This window comes from Zootermopsis nevadensis, unplaced genomic scaffold (assembly GCF_977971745.1).
Source record: "Zootermopsis nevadensis isolate Lab colony 2312 unplaced genomic scaffold, Znev_1.0 Znev_ptg000012l, whole genome shotgun sequence".
Lineage (NCBI taxonomy): Eukaryota > Metazoa > Arthropoda > Insecta > Blattodea > Termopsidae > Zootermopsis > Zootermopsis nevadensis.
Genome location: NW_028259144.1, coordinates 3,221,935 through 3,241,865, shown reverse-complemented (window position 1 = coordinate 3,241,865; position 19,931 = coordinate 3,221,935). Strand labels below are relative to the sequence as shown.

The following is a 19,931-nucleotide window of genomic DNA, read 5'->3' as shown; positions in this document are numbered from 1 at the left end:
TTCAGTAAGGGTTGGTATAATCTGTTGCCGAATAATCAGCTACCTGGTGGTAAAACTGTAAAGTCTCTAGGAATGGTGTTTGTTGTTTTTAAGTAGTTTGTATGTATTAAATAATCGAAGGTAAGAATTGTCTCCTTTCAGACATTGGGAAATTATAATGAATCGCATACGACAGTATGGATATATGTATACTTTATGCTATTTATTGTACAGTTTATAATTAAGGTAGTGAAAACGTGAAAAATAGCACGAAACATTTCTAACCTTCACGATTACCCACGTGTTATGTAGGATAGGAAATTTTTCTTGACAGGAAAATACTTGTTCCTTTCGACCAACTTGTTACTCGAAACAGTAATATTTTATGGTTCCATTTGTTTGATTGCCACTGTAATTGTGAGTGAATATGCTGTTGAAGATGCTCCTACCATTGTAACATGTAAAACATGAGTTTTTACTTAGGAGTATGTCATTTCATTCTCGTGGGAGAGGCGGTGGCGGAGGATATGGAAGAGGAGGCGGAGGGTATGGAAGAGGAGGCGGCGGCGGTGGCTATGGTGGTGGAGGATCGAATTATGGACGTGGTGGTAGAGGTAGAGGTTAGTATATCTGCTTGCGCACCATAAATAGAACACGTTGACTTTAGTGTTGTATTATCTGGAAAGTTTGGGCCACAAACAGACTTGCCTGTCAAGCTTTCCATGAAGTTTAAATGATCATCTGCCCATACGTTAGTGTATGAAGCAAATAGTGTTACACAATAATAAAATATCAAGACGCAACATTAATGTGAATAAGTACCACCATTGCCATGGTACGTTGCTGATAGATTTGGAAGAACAGGAGCATTACCTCTTTCAAGGTATTATCCACACATTTCACCAGACAGACTAAAGAAAGAAACTTAAGGATAAACAGTAAATGAGCCAAAAATCAGTTACCTCAAAAATACAGGACTGAGGTATTACTATTACATTAACCTGCTTGGTTTTGTTACATTACATTCCTAATACTGGATATTCAGCCTTTTAAAATCAACTTAAAATGCTGCACATATAAGCATCTTATTTACATGAGTATGAACCCAGATTATAAATTTACAGGGTGCTGTTATTTGCATGACTTGTCACTGTTACCATATTTGGTCAAAATGTGCATATCTTATAAGGAAATGACTGTGTAATTATTAATTTATTTAAGGTGGAGGTGGAAGAAACAGCTTTGGGGGTTTCCAAGATCAAGGGCCTCCAGAAGAAGTAAGCTATGTTTATGTACAGTAATTCAGTTCTGAGGCACAAAAAGACATGTAATTTATTAATCCAGCTGTCTAGCTACTCATCTAGAGGAGATATGATTATTTATGTCCACAGTCAATACATTCACCTACAGTTTTGATATTACATTGTCATAATCATAGCAACATTTCAATTGTCATGATAAGAATTTGTTATGTACTACTTTATGAAGAGAATGACCATATTCTTCTACAAGTTTACTGTGTTGTCCAAAGAAAAAGGATATTGCATATATTACCAAAGTTGATTTTATTATTATGCAGGTGATACCTCTGGGTTCATATTTGTACCCTGCTCAGGATGACCTTGTAGTGAAAGCTGAGATTGAGGATGTTCCATATTTCAATGCACCAATTTATCTGGACAATAAAGAGCAAATTGGAAAGATAGATGAAATCTTTGGTACCATCCGGGACTATTATGTGTCTGTAAAACTTACAGAAGATATCAAAGTGAAGTCCTTTAAACGAAATCAGAAGGTAAGCATAACCATTTTTTATTCATTTCAGCCTTTTTTTTTCCTGAACACAATTTAAATCTATCTTTTCTACTAGAAATCACCATCATTAACTGCCACTAGCACAGTACATATTTTTCTTTTAATTGGAATAGTGAAAAGAAGAACTTGATGCTCCTTCCAGTTGTTTTACTTGTGTCAGTTTCTGTGGTCACCCAGTGTTGAATGAAATGGTCAGATGATTATAATAAGGGATCATGGACTATATTAAGGCATTACCCTTATATTCACGTGGTTTGCCCTGAAGAAAACCAAGGACTAGGCAGAGAAACTGAGAAGATACACAATATAATATAGGGAAAGAGGAATACCTGTGGGTAGATTGATAAGAACACAGAACGTTTGTCGCAGGACAAAACCACCTCTGTGGAAATGGCAGATGATGATGGTTAAATAACCTAAGACTCAGTCATTAACCCTTTATACATTGTTTTCTATTTAAAGAACCTTCTTCAGACATAATACTTTTTTGTAACATAGTTTTTTCTGTGAAGTCACAAATAATGGTGGTTGAGAGATAGCAGAGGCAATTTTTTCCATTCTCAAATACCAAATAAGTGTAGTCCATAAGGGCCACTGCTTCTTAAGATAAGTAATCCACGCATAACATGGAAAGGATTAATATAATGTGTGCCATATTCAAATGCTGACCAATTGATTGTGTTTCAGCTCTTTATCAACCCACAGAAGCTTCTGCCATTGAAGAGATTCCTGCCGCAACCTCCTGGATCTGTTCAGAAGAGGGGTGGAGGAGGGAGAGGAAGAGGTGGTGGACAGAGAGGTGGAAGAGGTGGGGGTTTTAGAGGGCGAGGAGGTGGTGGTGGTGGATTTAATAGAGGTGGAGGTGCTGGAAGAGGAAGTGGGGGAGGTTTTAGAAGAGGCGGAGGAGGATGGAACAGATAGTTATTACACTTCCACTATTTTATTAAGTGGGAACAAAAGAATAAATGTTGATTACAAAGTATATCACCCATATTGGGTTTTAAATAATAACTTGTGACTTGTAAATTGAATACATTATTACATTCTGGAAACCTCCATGTCATTTGATGTCAATACTTTACCATGTGCACATATGCTAAGAGTAGGTTTGTACACCATACAAAAACACAAATTGCTCGTCTTTTACAGTATATTTTAAGTTATGGAACAATATATTTAGGGAACTTTTCAGACAAATCTGTGCGTATTAAAGTCAACATATCAAGTACACTATACTTTTCTCAATCATCAAACCTTATATGTTTTCCTAGTTCTTTTTCAGCTCTTTTCAGTATTTTATCCCGTCCTCTCTGTTTCACACGGATATTACTACTTAATTTCTGCTCACGATCTCTGAACATCTTATTCCAGTACTGAGCTTCATCTTCACCTGAAAAGATTATAAAAATTACATGCATTATATCTGAAGTGGGAGATTCATTAGCCTTTTCTTTTAAAAGTTGAACATACTGGGAAATCTGCCATAAGAGTGACAGGACTTCTAAAGAAACAATTACTGAATGTGTTGATCAAAATTATGATAATGATGACCATTATCATCCCTCCCATGCATACCTGGCCTGTTAAGGCTATTATGAAACTGTTATGACAGTATCTTCACATAGACTATGACAACCTCCCTCCTCTTCATTACCTATCCACCATTTATGATTATTTTCACATGTCATCTGATACTATATAACCTCTGCAGTTGAAATTACAACATTAAATAACCTAAGAATCAATCAGTCAATCAATAGGGAAAGATATGGAAGTCACAAGTCAATTTTAGGGTACTATCCCTGCATGTACACCAAGGAAAACATAAAATCCTTCAAGAATAAAGATGGCTGTCTTCTCAGATGTTGCACAGTATATAGCCTGGTAGATACTTCCAGACATTTCAGAGTCACCCTGATAATGGATGTAGTAATCTCTAAAATGTCAGTCACATCTACCAGATGACAAGGCACATCTCCATACTTGTCCTCACTGTGAGAATTTTAAATCTCACACAAAAACTTGTCAGAATAGCCAGCATCCTGGAAAAAATTCAAACCAGGGACCTTCCAATACGAAGCAGGAGTGCTGATCACTTAGCCAATATATAACATGATCCAGTGTTTACCTTTAAGAATAGCCACCTGTTGCCATGGTGCATTGGACACCAACATTTCAGCTGCTGTGGGAGTTGAACAACGAAGGAATGCTTCATTTGACCCCATAATGACATCTACATACTCTACTTCACCAAGGGCTTTAGCATTGACCTGAAAATGGTATATCCTTAGCACTACAATATATGAATTATAACATAATTCTTTCATATTAGAACATTTGCTATTCTGGGAATCAAACAAGATGGTAATGTCTGTTAGTTGTGTAAATCAAGGACTGTCACTTGTAAGAGTTAACCAGTCAATCAGACAGTTTTGGGTAGTTTTCACAACATAATACCAGTAATATCATCTTTTGTAAAAATAAAGTGTTTCTCTTTGATGTGGATAGCACTGGAATGTATCTTTGTTATTTTACTGACATTCTGTCTTTCATCATTCCAAGAGTTGATAAAACAATGAGGTTTTCATAGTAATGTAAATACAGAAGAAAACCCACGAGAAGGCCATCTTCAGACTCACCACCGTGAAAACCCCAAATACGGCAATGTGAATGTCGATGGTGGTCTTCTGGGTTGTTGCACCATATGGTATTTTGGCTGTGTGTCAATGTTCATCTGAAATGTTGGCATAAAGCCAAAATACTATAATGGCACAATACTACCATCTGTAAGATTTGATAAAATTTTAAATATGAACAATATATATACACAAGTGCACAGGTGTTAACTTCGGTAACTCTTTCTGTGAGTGAAGCGTTTCAACTATTTCATTTATCTGCATGTTTCTACTCTTCTAAAACAATTACCTTGAACTTCCGAACTTCTGAAATGGGCTCATCAAGCAATGCATGTACAATAACTCCTGGAGTGAATGTGAATTTTGGTTTTTTCTCAGTTTCTTGTTTTACTGAAGACTGTATCTCTGAACCTCCGTCACCATAGTCATCCTTTCCCTGGTTCTGTCCATTTGCATTATGTAACTGATCATGGTGATGAACGTGTGAATTACGGTTCCACTGATTTCTATTAAGATATTGTTTCAGACATTTCATCTTCGCTTTTTGCAAGTCCAGGTATTTGTTACGTAAACGCTTCCATTCTCGCCTGTAATTCAGAGAACATTTTCTGTACTTTGGATAAGTTTTCATTTTAAGATACATACACTGTATAAGAAGCTTTTTATATACAAAATAAGTTCAGTGTTGACAGTGAAAACATTATGGGACAATAGTCTTGAAAATCGATCTGAAAAGGAAGATAAAAAGACAGGAAGAAAATATTACAGTAAGAAAGGGAGGTAGGAAGGAATGAAAAGAGGAAAGGAGAGAGCATTGTTAAATTCACCACTGACTCCAGTCAACTGCTGCGCCAATGCAAAGTCCTGACAACATGCCGGCTGGTCAGGCTTATTATATAAGGTGTCAAGGATGGTGACAGATGAATATACAGAATTGATAAAATGATAATTAGTAGGGGACTCGGAAGAAACCATCCTGCCGTCACTCTATCCACCAACAATCTGGCAGATATTGCACTAAGACTGAATACAGAACTCTGCAGTAAGATGTTAGTGACTAAGTGCCTGAGCTGTGATGTGGTACAGAAAATTAATGACAAAATAATGAACAGAATAGAGATAATAGGTGTGATGATATATAAGATCACCAGTTAAGAATGTCATTAAGTAATTTAATAATTAATCAATCCACATTCTAGCTAAAGTTACGTACTTTGACAAAATCTGCAGCCGGCTAACTTCAGCTTCCTGCTTATCTTTCTTGTGCTTCTTTCTTTTCCTAGTCTTCTTTTTCGCAATAGCTTTGGCTCCTTCCTCTGTCGTTTCTTCTGCATCATCATCCGCATCTTCATCCCACTGACCAGATTTAATTTTCATCTTCTTTCCTACTTCTTCATTGTCGCATTCAACACCTGACACTCCTTGCTGAAGTTCTGAAACAACTGTCTCTTCTACATCCACAATTTTCCTTTTTTGCTTTTTCCTTTCCAAAAAAGTTTCTGTGTCATCAGATTGGTAAACAGTGGATGTGTCCTCTTGAGCAGTGTCCATCTTCCTTTCTGTTCCTTCAACTCCAAACCCTTCATTCTTCTTTCTTTTCTTTTTCTCTGGATGTGTATTATCATCCTCTGATTGTGTATGCTGTGTGTTCACTTGTGTCTTGATTTTCTTTTCCAAAAAAATTTCGGTATCATCAGTTTGGTGTTCTGTTTTCTCAACTCTGGACCCTTCACTCTTCTTTCTCTTCCTCTTCTTTGGAGGTGTATTATCATCCTCTGATTGTGAATGTATTGTTTCCATTTCTATCTTGACAGCTTCACTCTCATGAATCTTTTCCCTCTTGTTTTTCTTCAAACAAACATCACTTTCTGTTTCTCTTTCTGTTTCAACAGCTTCACTTTCTTCAGCACTCATCTCCATTCCTTGTTCATATTTCCCTTTCTTTCTCTTTCTCCTCTTCTTCAAGAGCTTTTCTTGAAGTTGACCATCTTCATCCTCATTTATTTTCTCTAACGTGCCTTTATCAGATTCACCTAGCACATTTTCAGACTTTCCTTCATCAGGATCATAGGTAGAAATGCTGCAGAGTTTCTCTGGAGCAATCTGGGAAGATAAACGGCAGCCCCTCGCACCAAAGGCCTGTCATAAAAAAGCAATGTGTAGTAACATGTATTCATAATTTATGAACATTTAGTACATAATATATGAATCTTGTTAAAGTACATACATTTAGGGTAGTTGAAAAAGAATTCCTGAATAGAATATTTTGAACTAAGAAGGATCGAGGAATGGAGGAAATTACATAAAGAGCCTCACAACTTGTATAGTTCAACTAATATTGTTACTAAATTACGGATTAAATAGGTGGGACATGTAGCACATTCTGGGAAAACGAAATATTCACAAAGAAATTTGATTTAAGGAGCTCGAAGGAGGAGACAACTGTGGTTCTTAAGCACATATGATTAGATATTATTAAAATGAGCCTTGAAATACATAGAATATGAAAATGTGTCCTGAATACATCTGAGTCATGATAGAGGCCAATGTGAACACCTATAAAATGTAGGGATCTACTTCACCAGATGAGTGACTATCATCTTCCCAATAAACAATGCTCCACTGAGTTGGTTAGTCAAGGTATCAAAAATAATTCTCACCTCTAAAGTTTTGTTAGCCTCTTCTGGTGTATCAAATTCAACAAAAGCAAAGCCTTTAATCTTTCCACTGTTTCTGTACTTTGGGAGCGAAACATAGGCAACGTTTCCGTATGCAGAGAACACATCTCTCAGCCAATCATGCTGAGCGTCTGGAGGCAGCTGCTCCTGCAAGAATAAGAAATGTATTAGCCATCATCATCTGCTATACGTACTGAAGTACGAGTAATTCTGTGTAGTTTGTTACCAAATTCCACTGTTCATCACAAAAATCTGCCAGTGAACTGTACTCTGAGCTATTCAATCTATCTCACATCTTCACAACCTACTGCTCCAAGATTAATTTCAATATTATTCTGCCATGTGTGCCTGGATCTGTGAAGTGGTACTATCCCATAATGTTTTCACATGTATGCTAATTGTCCTACTCACCACAGAAATTTGTATCTTGAAAATTACTTTCTCACTGAACTCAAGAAGTGCCAGAGAAAAGGTATATGTATGTCATAATAAGCGACAGAAAACTGAAGACTAGGATAACATAACACTCACTACATAAACTGTACAGTCATCGATGTTTTCTTTTTCTTTGATTGGAGTTTTCCGGAACACTTTGGTGCCATCTTCTGTCACAGACAATAACTCAGAATCCCTTAAGGCATCAGCTATATCTCGAAAATTTGTTGTTAGAGCCCGAATCCTGTTGAAGCGCAGAAATACTGAGATGTCTATATCTGTAATAAAAACAGAGTCACATGTGAAGTTAATCAAGCTTGATTCCACTAATAAAATTATACTTTAAGAGGGTACACAGCATTTTTTTCCCAAACATTTAATAACAGACTTGCTCTTTACAATTCAGTACCAAGAGAAATTAATACTTACATGGGTCTTGCATAACAAGACTGCCCAAGAAGCGATCTTTTGTGAGATTAGCATCACCAAAATAAAATTCCATCTGTTTTCTAATTGACTTGTATAATTGTTTTTTTCGATGGCGAACTTTTTTTAATGAAACTTCACCATCTCCTTGATTACACTCAACTATAGCAGGGTTTTCCTCTTCCATTTTACCTGGAAATAATATTACAAAATATTAGCTTAAAATAAACTGACATTAAATATGGTATAGTAAAAGCAATTTTAAAACATGCTGACAATGTCCTCTCTAATACACACATGGTATCCTCTGCTACCAAAGATGTTTCAGAATTTGTTTTATATTTCCCTATTAAACCCTCCAAATTGCAGAGGCCATCAGCCACAGCAATCCAAACCCTTGTGTGTTCAAATTCCAGACAGCCATCTAACTAAATTTATTTCCATGAGGGGATAAACTGCCTGATGGGATCACACTCCCACCAGCAGCAATAGCACCTCGTCTGAACATGTTAAGGCCTTCAGCAAGGACAGAAATTCCATTTGCATAAGTACATGCAAGTTATAGTTTACCATTTCTTGCTATGTGTTTCGTATGCAGGAATGGTCTGACCTATGGATGACGTCTTGCGTTTATGCAAGACTTCACCCTTCGTCAGCTTTTTGATTGGGTGGTTTGCTACTACACATTCACCTTGAAGATGACAAATCGAAACGTCGGTTTGACGCGGCTCACACCCGAAAGCCCAAGTTATACAAGTCTAATGCAAGGAACTTACGGCTAGAAAGGCAACATTCGCAAATTCAGTAATCTGATTCACGTATAAGAAACATGTACACTTACTTTGCATTACCTGTATTGAAATCAGAAGAACTAAAAGGCATGTTACGATGATGGTGATTTAAATTTCAGAACTGATGCCGCCTAACCTCCACCATGTATAAAGGAATATTAACGTACAATAAGCATCGAGATTTCACTCAGCTATCTTGCTTCTTAATGATTTATATACGACCTCTCGCACAGAATGTTATAACAGCGATTATAATCGATACTTAGAGATCTTACTAGAATTCACGTGCAACACAACGCACAGAGTATATGAACATATTCTATTATGATTGACTGCACATTAAAAGGTTTACAAATACATTAGAAAGGCATGAAACAAGGACATTTCTTATACTAGTTATTTACTTACTTAATTATAGTAAAAACACTACGAAGCATTCAAACAGGACCACCATCGCCTATGTTGGTATTGCGTGTAATCATTCCCACCAACTTTATTATGAAAACAGATGTTGGCTGTCATGTACACAGTAATGGATATTTATTTTATATTTTTCTCAACGTGTGTCTCTGTCGGTAATTGTAATTCTCTACGGTTAGGTTGCTCACATTGTCAAATATAAAAAAAATTCCTGCTGGATGTCTTGTCTGTCTTACGTGAAGCATTACTTCCATCAGCCATTGCGAGCTAGCGACATCTATCGCAAGTAGTTGCAACCAATAAGAAAAGGACAATCGCGTGCTCAATCCTGTCGATATACGCAAAGGCGACTTATAAATTAGATAAGTACTAATATCTTACGCAGTCATGTCTCCAATCTTCAAAGAGAAATGAAAGTTGGGTAAAACGCCACACAACTGCTTATCTACCCTTTTAATTTGGTTAATAACAAGATGACATTTCATTTCCAGGTCCATGTGAAGTTGTGGGGCGTGTTGATCAGCCCAACTCTCAAAAAGATATAACTAGCCAAACATAAAGCTTCTAAAAACAATTGTGTGCTGTCTGCTTTAGTCTTACGCAATTTTAATTCCAGATTCTAAGAAATGTTTTGTTATAGAACAAATAGACCTGTAACCCGTGGTCTAAAGAGACTCCTTTTAATACTTGTAATGATTGAACGGAGATAGCGCCTACTGAATTATAAGAGGCGATTCCAATCTGCTCTTTGTGTGCATTAAGGGCTCAAAGTTCTTTGGTTCTAAGTAGACCTTGAATTGATAACCTACGTACCCAACGTTCTCATTTAATAAATAATGACGAGATTCTTATCTATAAGAGGCAGAAATACCAACAATTAATGACAAGTAAGACCTCTGGAATTATTAGTATTGAAATCACCAGATTCATCACGAGTGATATTACCCTGACAACTCAAATTATACTTATTGTGTATGAATACTCACAAAATTGAAAAAAAATGTTTGAAATAATTTTAACCCACGGACCGCTAATGTATTTTGTGCGACCCGCGTACACTTTTAATATTGTATTACTCAGCACATTAAAAAATAATTATCGGCTAAATCATATATTTAATTTTAAATTATTAATAAAAATGAGACATCAACAATTATCCCAAAAGAAAATGTTCAGTTATTACGTAAACCTGTTTGCAGGGAGAAAGCTATTAGCATTATGAAAAAAAAATTCTAATCGTTTAAATAAACTGTGGCCCGCAAGTCCATAAGAAGGGGCGAATGTGCTCATGAACCATAAAGGATGATTGCCCTGATTTAGAACTATATCGATTTTGCATTCCTTCAGGCCTAAGCTGTAAAGTCAGATTTTTTTATCCGACGCCGGTTTTAAGTTGCCTTTCGGCTATTAATTCACTAGCAGGCCAGTATCGTATAGCAAGTTCTCTGTAGTTTAGCGAGTCCTTTCCTTCTCTCAAGCCCCCACGTGTTACCAGATGACAAGCGTCCATGATGCCTTTTTCGCAGATAGGGCATGGGGCATATGTATTCGAAAGTCCGATTCTATGGAGGTGCCCCTGTAGGTAATAATGACCAGTCAAGGCTCTAAAATTAGCAACAAATATCCCTCTTGGGAAGAGTGGTGGAATGCTTCTCTCAAGGAAATTACGATATTTCTCCCCATTCATACAGGTTTCCCAATCCTCCCTAACGTTCTTGGCGATAGCCAGCTTAATCTGATTTTTTGAAAGTCAGAGTGGTATTTAATTATTAATTATATGACTTCAGCAGAAAGAAACGAAATCATGAAAAAACTGCGGTGTGTCTTGGGCACGGTATAAATAATTATAACTGTGATAAAGCTGTCACTTCCGGCCTGACACAGCAAAATTATGACGTGGTTCCTTCGGAGGTAGCAGCCAAATCTCAGCCTCTCAACCACAACTACCTTCACTCTCCATGATCCAAGATTTCCTCATCTGCCGGATTCCTGCGTTCCTCCTACTTCGTGTGACTAACAGGCAAGAAACACGCGAATCACATAATTACCGTAGCAAGTGGTTCCGGTTACCGATTCTTAAAAATCTAAAGCCAAAACCCATCTAGTTATCATACACAAATTCAGTCCGTACCGCAAAGAAAACAACGCGTCTCCATTTCAAAGATAAAATAGTTAATGTTATTTGAGGAAATAATCGTTGTTTACAGCGAGAATCATATAATACTCTCTGTGGACAGAATTACTGAATATTAAAGCATGTGGTATATACAATTACCTCTTTTTAAAGAGTTAACTCTCTCAAGGATCGTACTGTGTCCAAATTCATCACTGCTCTGGAACCCAACTGCGTCGGCTAACTCTTTTCCCGGTGGTTCGCTCGTTGCATCTGCGGGATCCTGTCATGGCGGATTCCACGTTAAATGGGACACTGTACAAAACATGTTGGAACTTATATTCTGACAAAGTACATACATATTTAAATGTTTTTCTCTTGGTATATGAGATTTGCGGCTGTGCAGATGTACAAGTTAGTCTTGTGAACTGCTTCGCCATGGTTACATACAAACAGATTGAGATTTGGAACCGAGGCCTCCGTAATACGAAGAAGGAGTTTTAATCACTTGTCTGTTACGTTCAGTTTGATTTTACCATTCTTTTCTCATTTGCATCGACTATTAATGACGTGGGCAGTATTGGCCGGGAGAGGGGGTTTATTCGGATCAACACGTAATATAGACCATGATATAAAATATGAATTTATATTCATTTAAACAAGATTCTAGTGTAAGAACTTGGCGAATCATTTTACATAGGCATCAGTACTCATAAAAACAACGATTTCAGACGTAAATGTGTTATAAAACATCAGTATCAGAACGGCTGAGTAGGGTAATGGTGATGATAATAGGACTTCATGGTACAGCCGATAAGTAGTGTTTCTGTCTATATTTCTGTGTCAGTGAGATAAGATACGAGAGCTAGAACCTTGCAGCAGAGAGTGTAATAGTATGACAGGCACATGAGGAAGGGTTTCTGTTGAATTAACAAAGTGTTTTTGCAGAAAATAGCTTGAAGAGAATATTTAAACGCTGGTATTTAATTATATGTATTTTCCCCCTTCAGATCTAATAAACTATAATTAAGTAATTTTTAGGAAAACGATTACCCGAAGACAAAAAGTGTGGGAGGGTGTGGCCCCGGTTCATCTGGCTTAGAGTAGGAACTAGTGGCGGGGGTTTTGTGAATATGGCAATGAACATTCGGGATCCGTATGAAACCGCGAATTTTTAACCAGTTAAGCGACTATTATCATCTCAAGAAAGAATCTGTTCCATACAGTTTTAGAAGATTTCCTGAACCATAATAATACACTGTGAAGCTACGTGCTTAGCCCATCATAACTTCCCCTCGATCTGACTATGGCAACAAATCTATTTCAGCTGCACGGGCGGAAAATCCGTCATGCAATTAATAAAATATTCTTCCAACGAAGATGTGCTTAATTAAATTTCGGTACAGGAATAATATTTTAATATTTCGGATGTGTTAAATCGTATGTGACAGATCGAACACCGAAAGGGGAACTAAGATATTATTTTATGACACTTCTAAGACAATCGGCGATTCTTCGAAGGGTCAATGAGTAGCCACGTGGTTTCTCTTAGGAGCACAGGCGCTGAAAATACACAGAATAAGTTATGGTACCCACAGCCATGTCATTTTGACAGAAGATATAAAAATAAAATATATGTTCCTGAGATTAAAGGTGAATTGTAGCTTTTGTGGGTTTAATGGAAGTGATAAGATTAGAAAAGATCGTATAAGATAATAATTGTTTACTCATAAATTAAACCAAGAATTTTGAGGGTCTTGACAAAAATGAAGACCACTTAAAGAAGAATAATCTAATTATAAAACGAGATTCATGAAAAGTGTTGAAGTTCACCAGGTAACTTAGAAATCAAAATCACTTTGTGCTCTCCTGTTGTTAATGGATACCTTGGCCCAAGTCATACGTGAACTTTACGAGATACAAACGTGCACTGAAACTAATGAACCAAACAGGTCTGCCAACTGAATACGAAGAAACGTTAATAATAATCGGCGTTCGGTATCCCCTGATTTAGATACATTTGCTCCTTGCAAGGCGCAGAGGTCCAAAACAGCTTAGGATTTCGGGTTTGAGTTCCGCGCGGACAAAAACCCGCTTCTTTCTGTGCTGTACAGGTAGCGATATTGTGATGGCCTAGTCCTCCGCTCAAGAACTCTTAATAAATTTCTATAAGATTTCATAAATCATAGTCATTCCTGTTAACTGCAGAAGGTGCATAAGGCATGCACTGGGTGTAGCGAAGGGACCCTTTTCCCGATGAGCTTCCTAACACTTTGCCCTCTTCCAGAGATGCCTCCTTAATCTTTCTATGTCAAGCCCAAGATAAAGGTTGTCAACATACGATCCATCATCCAGATCTTTACTTTTGTTTCTGCAATCGTTTGAAGCCGGATAATTCAGTTCGTACCGCAAAGAAAACACAACACTTCACCAGAACAAAGCTCAACTGGTTAACGCAGTTTAAGAAAATAATGACTGTTTCAATTGAAAACTACATGAAACGTATAATTACAAAAAAAAAACAGCGTTAGTGATTGTCAAAACAGATGGTACATATAGTTACCACTTGACTTATAAAGATTTATATCTAAGTTTTAGGCGTGCGTGTTATTAGCCTACAACGGGAGTCTGATGGTTGGATTAACTAACTATTTAACCTCCGGACAGAGTGACAGCTGCTTAAGTCTGGCCTCTTCACGTCGATTATATCAACATGACTTACCCTACAGCCTCGGGTTGTCCCCCCCCCCCCCCCGCGCAACGTCAATTCAGGAGCGCCATAAGATGATTCATTATTTCTTAATTAATTCTGAGTAGCAATAGGCCAGAGGTTTTAATCAATTACAGTTGAAGAAGAGGAAATTTGTTGAAGATTACTGTCTTCTGGGATGTTGTATAGCGTATAACAGAAACAGTAAGATCCTCTGAAATGTCGGTCAGTATTTTCCACACGTCGTTTTCAGAACCTCATGTAAATCAGAAAGTCTGTTCCTGAAACAAGTCACGTGAAGTCTGATTTTGATATCATAGGCTGCACACTTAGTTAGCAGGTGCGGCGATGGTCGATTAACAACTGTCCATAGGGACTAACGTAGTCCTGGAAAAGACAATCAATCATCCTGTTCTGTTCCGGGCTAATGGAAAATAAATTAATATCTGAAATGGCTTTCAAGATTCGATCCTGTGACAGCCTAATCACACAACACACGCTTTCTGGGTTACTGTGTAGTCTATTTTATTCAGACTGAAGGTAATAACGCAAATAAAGTATGTAGTGAAGCCGTGAGAGGGCACAGACGTCGTATAGGCAGAGTGAAAACAATTGCTAACAAGAAATTGATATTCATTACCAAATGCTATTCGCCTTACAGAGATTGAAATTAAACGCATATACGATATATATATAATCATGTGGCTCCAAAGTCAGAGAATTTCTTTAAAAGCTAAGCAACTATCAGTTTCTCGTAAAGACTCCGCCCAATGAAGTCAGTTATCGATCTGTTCTTTGCTCTAGTATGTTGAGTAATCTGAAGTGGCCAAGAGCTCGCTTTAACATACGAGAGACAATTGACAGCCCGGGGACTGACTTTATCACTGAGCACACACAACCTATGATCGCTGGCTCATTCTACTTACGTCATTAGAAATTTTATAAAGATCTAACCGAGATAATACGTGAAGAGACCTGAAGATCATTTTGAAAAAGACTGGCGGTAGCTGTGAGCGTATCCGAAAATAGTAAGATCCTTTGGTGATTTCCCCCCGTGTACATTCTTGATCTTTCGTCGATATGAAAATGAAATTACGAACACGAATATCTTTAAAAAAAAGTCTAATTTAGAGCAACTAAAGAATCGACTTCCTCCGAAAAGATCGTGACAACTCAGAAGAACAAATCGATATCTAAACCTGTTGTTTTAAACATACATTATAAATAATTTATAATTATGAAGTTTACGTAATTTTGTGACAAAAAATTTATATATCCAACATAAGAACATAAACGCCAATGAAGTATGTAAAATAGCAACAAATGCTTTTAAAAAAATGTGTAATCAAAATATTATTACACTGAAGACAGCTGTTTTCTGAGTTGTTGCGCCGTGTAGTCTGGTAGAAGTTTAGCGAAGTTCCAGAGGTCCTTGCTGCCACAATCATTAAGGCGATGATTACTTCAACAACCCAGAAGACAGTCATCTTCTGGTAGAAGTTTACCGTCGCTTCAGAGGAGCTTGATACATCCATTGCAATATCTCAGAAGATATACATCTTTATAACACTAAAAGACATAATGAAAGCAAGAAAAGAAAAAAGAAATCTCTGAATTCTGTCCGCAACAAAACTGAAAGGAAGAATTTTTCATCAATAGAACTGTGTTTCTACATTATTTTTGTAATATTTTCATACAAGTGACGAAAAATAATTAACTAATTTCGCAGAGGAGAGTCCTTCTTGAGAAGTTAATAATCGCTCCGTTGATCAAGATGTTCTCTGCCGTTTTTTTGGAACTCGAAGGTTCATTATCTCGTTCTTAGGCTACGGTCATCAGCTTTGCCATTAACTTTACTGAAGACTTATCCTGGAACACGCTAGAGGTTGTATAAAGACTTCCAGGTACATACTTATCATAGCACGAAGTACAATTCACTTGAATTTTGATCAAAAGCCGCTTCTTGTACCGGAATGTCTAGAAGTTCGAAAGAAGAACTCCGGATAAATATTTCGCTACGTCCAGGCAAACACGAACACTTATCCATCACTGCCTCACAGAAACTGGTGAGCAGAATTCGATTTATTCCGTTTGTCATTGACTGAGTTTTGCACACGGCACAGCCTCTGAAATGTAATATCTTGATTTTTATCCTCCAAAGCGTATCGGTAGTACGCCTAACTTACAACACTTGATATGGTTGTTACTATGGTGTCAATGATAAATATATATGGAAGCAGGAACCACCCTCTTGAGGAGGGGTGGCTGTATCGTTTGTAATGAGGTTTGAATTTAAGCTAATTTTCTTTAATTAATTTTACATCCACAGTTCAAAGGCCAGCGGAGGGCAGTGACCAGTCAAGTTACTTAAAAGTCGGTTAATTTCTTGACAAACTGAGCAACTGTTAGCTTCCGAAGAATGACTCTGCATTGTGGAGTTAGATGCTTGTATGTCACTTCGTTTTGTTCTTACAGCAAATTTACTGTTTGTTTGTTGATAATGAGGTGGAAAGAAATTTGTTCAAACTGTACAACGAAGTTGTTGGAAGAATCCGACATTCTGGATTAGAAGTGAGTTTTAGTAGCCAAAGATTTGGGTTTAAGTGCGACCCGGAAACAATACACCAGAGTCTCCATTAGAAAAGTCCAGTTTCTGACACAGACGAACACACAAATATAAATAAAATGACGAGAGATGCGCTTGTTTGACGTCGCACTTACGTTCTTAAGATTGCCTTTAAGGTCTGAAATATTTAATCTGTACATCAAGGAGGATGAGTGGGGAGAGACATTTGGGGGGGGGGGTGATAAATGCGTACAAAAGATTTCGGTTTGAAACCCTGAAGGGAAGAGAACCCTCGGAAGACCTAATCGTAGATGGGAGGATGCTATTAAAATTGACCTCAAGGAAATAGGACACGGGGATGTGGACTTGATTCATCTAGCGAAGGATAGGGAAATATGTCGGACTGTTGCGAACACGGTGATGAACCTTCGGGTTCCGTGACATCAGGGGAATAAACCCTTCCTTACAATCTCCTGTTCGTCTAAGAACATCAGGAAGGAGAACTTCACTACTGAGAGTCACGAGCCGTGGCTTCCGCCCCGTGGTCACGGTATTGAATTTCTTAATATGTTGGGAGCGTTAAACTTTTGAATTCCGTTAACAATCACAATTGTAACATAACAGGGAAATTATCTTAAACCCAGAAGCGAACAGCACACTCTCTCCACAATACAAGCACGCCATGATCACGGGTGATATACTGTACCAGGGGTTATCAACCTATATTCTGTACGGAAGCTGCACGTGTCGCTCTGGCGTTACCTCGTATCAGAAGATACGCCAAGTTATGTTGTCAGTATTTGGAAATAACTAAGTCATCACGATGAGCAACTGTGATCTTACCGAAGGGACGCACGCAAACAGCAACAGCGGAAATCAAACCCGATACTGAAACGTCACCTAAGCAAAATCAGAGCAATTTTCATACGTTCTCATCAGAATTGTCTTTAAAGATAAACTGACGACATGGCAACCAATTTCACAAGGAAAGGTCGATAGCACAAAGTAATTGACACTTAAATCTTCGTTTTTATTATCAGTGACGTAGTCACTAAAAATTTTTTCGAAAATATACGAACAACAAATTTCGATTTACGGTCAATAGCCATATTTCCTACAATACCTCACAAAAGTTTGTCGACCTACCTTCACAAAACTTGCGAGAATATGACGTGGCAGGAAGCCTTAATACGGAACACGTGGATGGAATGAACAATGCCGCATATTTCACTGGAGGGTGTGGCAACGCCAGACACAGAGAATACAAAGCGAAGGAGGACAACAGCTCAGACGCTGAAGGTTAGAACAGCCAACAAGCCGTGATTCCCCTACTGCAGACTTTCTACAAGAAAATATTAACCTGAACAATTTATTCGTGTTTATGTATTCGAGCCAGGAAAGTGAATGGCTTTGTGCTGAGAGACTGGTGTTCGGTTCCTAGCAAGATAACAAGTGTTACATTCTCTCGTTCATCCACACAGCTTCTGGGCCTCATCCGACCATCTATCCAAAGGGCTTCTTCCGGAGTTAAAATGCCTGAAGCGATAAGCTGATCACTCACCTCCATATTGTACATTGGTTAAAATGAGCACCATCTTATTTATACTCAAGCACACACACAAACACATTTACCTTCCAGTGTTTTCTGTGACTGAGATATTAAAATACAGAACTTAAATAACAATGGTCTAGAGCAGTGGTTTTCAACCTGGGGTACGCGTACCCCCAGGGGTACGCGAAGACATCTTAGGGGGTACGTGAAATTTAAAAAATGTATAAACACTGAATAATCAGTAATGTAATTTATTTAATTTATTTTAGATGTAGATTATATACTATATATAACTTGAATTATACGCCAACAAATTTGGGGGTACAAAGTTAAAGAGAAATTATATCTGGGGGTACGCGAAGGCATCTTAGAGGGTACGTGAAATTTAAAAAAAAAATTATTTTATGATAAACACTGAATAATCAGTAATGTAATTTATTTAATTTATTTTAGATGTAGATTATATACTACGTATAACTTGAATTATACGCCAACAAATTTGGGGGTACAACGTTGAAGAGAAATTATATCTGGGGGTACGCGAACAAAAAAAGGTTGAATACCACTGGTCTAGAGAAAATTACACAATGAAGAGAATTTTTAATTTTGTGTCTACTAATCAGGTAGTAACCGGTATACGAATTGCTTCTATTATCATAAAACAGAAGAAATGTAATAACCTAATATCCTAGTGCGGAAAAACAAACAATGTTATAATTTCAAAGCGGGAGGCGCTGTAGATAGCAACGGAGGTAAAACCTCGTAAGATCGCACAGGATATTCGTAAGCTGAATGTGCCACTGATTTTAACTGGAAGCCTTCTATGTTACTGTGTCTGTGAGATTCATGTTAATCTATCAGTGACTTGCACATTCTATTAGGTCTGCATTCCGTTTCAGACATTACATTTCTACGCTCTTAAATTTGTAACATGCGCACATCCTCAAAAATGATTCATTGAATACGCGCACATTGTCATCTCATGTGCAAGCCACTGATGACGAGGTACTTGCAGGTACTTGAACCGGAAGTAACAGACCTGAGGGAAAATATCATTAGTACAATATACTGAAGAATCCCGTCATGTAGATAAAATACTGAAATACAAACGGCCCGTTAGTCACCCAGTTCCACAGAGACAAAGTCCAACCTTGTCGAAACAATAACAAATGCAATACATAAAATTCAACAAAGTATATGTGTTCGGTATGCGTGTTTCTATACATGTAACACACTCCTATCACATTTTTATACCATTTATGATGTAGATCTGATAAACGTGTGTCAAAGCTGGAAACAATATTCATTTCAGACACATGGAACGCAATTAGGAGTTGTATGATATACATCTAGGTTTGTTGTCATTTGGAAAATATCATCCAGCATATTAAGCTGCAAGAAAACTTACTATTCCGTCAATATTTATTTATTTATTTATGTGTATACATTTATAAAATAATGTACGGTGACAGCTTTAACTTCTTGCAAGTGATAAGATACAGGTAACTAAAAGACAGAAAGAAAGCATGCAAGGGACAGCGAAAAATAATAAACACGTAAGACAGGAGGAAATAAGAAAGCAAGAAAAAAGAAAGAATACGCGAGATAAATAAAATAAAGAAGGAAAGATTATATTGTAATACAAAAGGCATGAACCTTCCGTTAATCGTCACAACAGAAAAACAGATCACTTCTGTAATTATAAAGAAATTACTGAATATTCGAGCAGGTCCACGTACAACACAGAACGTAATTTCAATATGGATGCGATGAACGTAAATTTCGGGCTCATTAGTCAGTTAATAACGCT

The 19,931-nt window shown here is 37.4% G+C and overlaps 2 protein-coding genes across 6 annotated transcripts; one reads left to right on the top strand and one right to left on the bottom strand.

Annotated features, from left to right (window-relative positions):
* Positions 1 to 35: 35 nt before the first annotated feature.
* Positions 36 to 3,022, top strand: Gar1 (Gar1 ribonucleoprotein). The gene is made up of 5 exons (XM_022087207.2): positions 36 to 120; positions 463 to 599; positions 1,201 to 1,256; positions 1,559 to 1,774; positions 2,482 to 3,022. The coding sequence occupies exons 2-5, from the start codon at positions 467 to 469 to the stop codon at positions 2,713 to 2,715; spliced, it is 639 nt and encodes a 212-aa protein (XP_021942899.2). The 5' UTR covers positions 36 to 120; positions 463 to 466; the 3' UTR covers positions 2,716 to 3,022.
* Positions 2,931 to 16,058, bottom strand: Larp7 (La related protein 7). 5 transcript variants are annotated; one of them, XM_087347614.1, is made up of 9 exons: positions 15,916 to 16,058; positions 11,456 to 11,608; positions 7,973 to 8,161; positions 7,640 to 7,821; positions 7,091 to 7,255; positions 5,644 to 6,569; positions 4,720 to 5,017; positions 3,923 to 4,064; positions 2,931 to 3,184 (listed from the first exon to the last, which is right to left on the bottom strand). In XM_087347614.1, the coding sequence occupies exons 3-9, from the start codon at positions 8,154 to 8,156 to the stop codon at positions 3,036 to 3,038; spliced, it is 2,046 nt and encodes a 681-aa protein (XP_087203740.1). In that variant the 5' UTR covers positions 8,157 to 8,161; positions 11,456 to 11,608; positions 15,916 to 16,058; the 3' UTR covers positions 2,931 to 3,035. The 5 variants fall into 5 exon arrangements, with proteins under 5 accessions (XP_087203740.1, XP_021942892.2, XP_021942890.2 ...); XM_022087200.2 differs by lacking the exons at positions 11,456 to 11,608; positions 15,916 to 16,058 and adding an exon at positions 9,169 to 9,187; XM_022087198.2 differs by lacking the exons at positions 11,456 to 11,608; positions 15,916 to 16,058 and adding an exon at positions 8,811 to 8,998.
* Between the last annotated feature and the right edge of the window lie 3,873 nt (positions 16,059 to 19,931).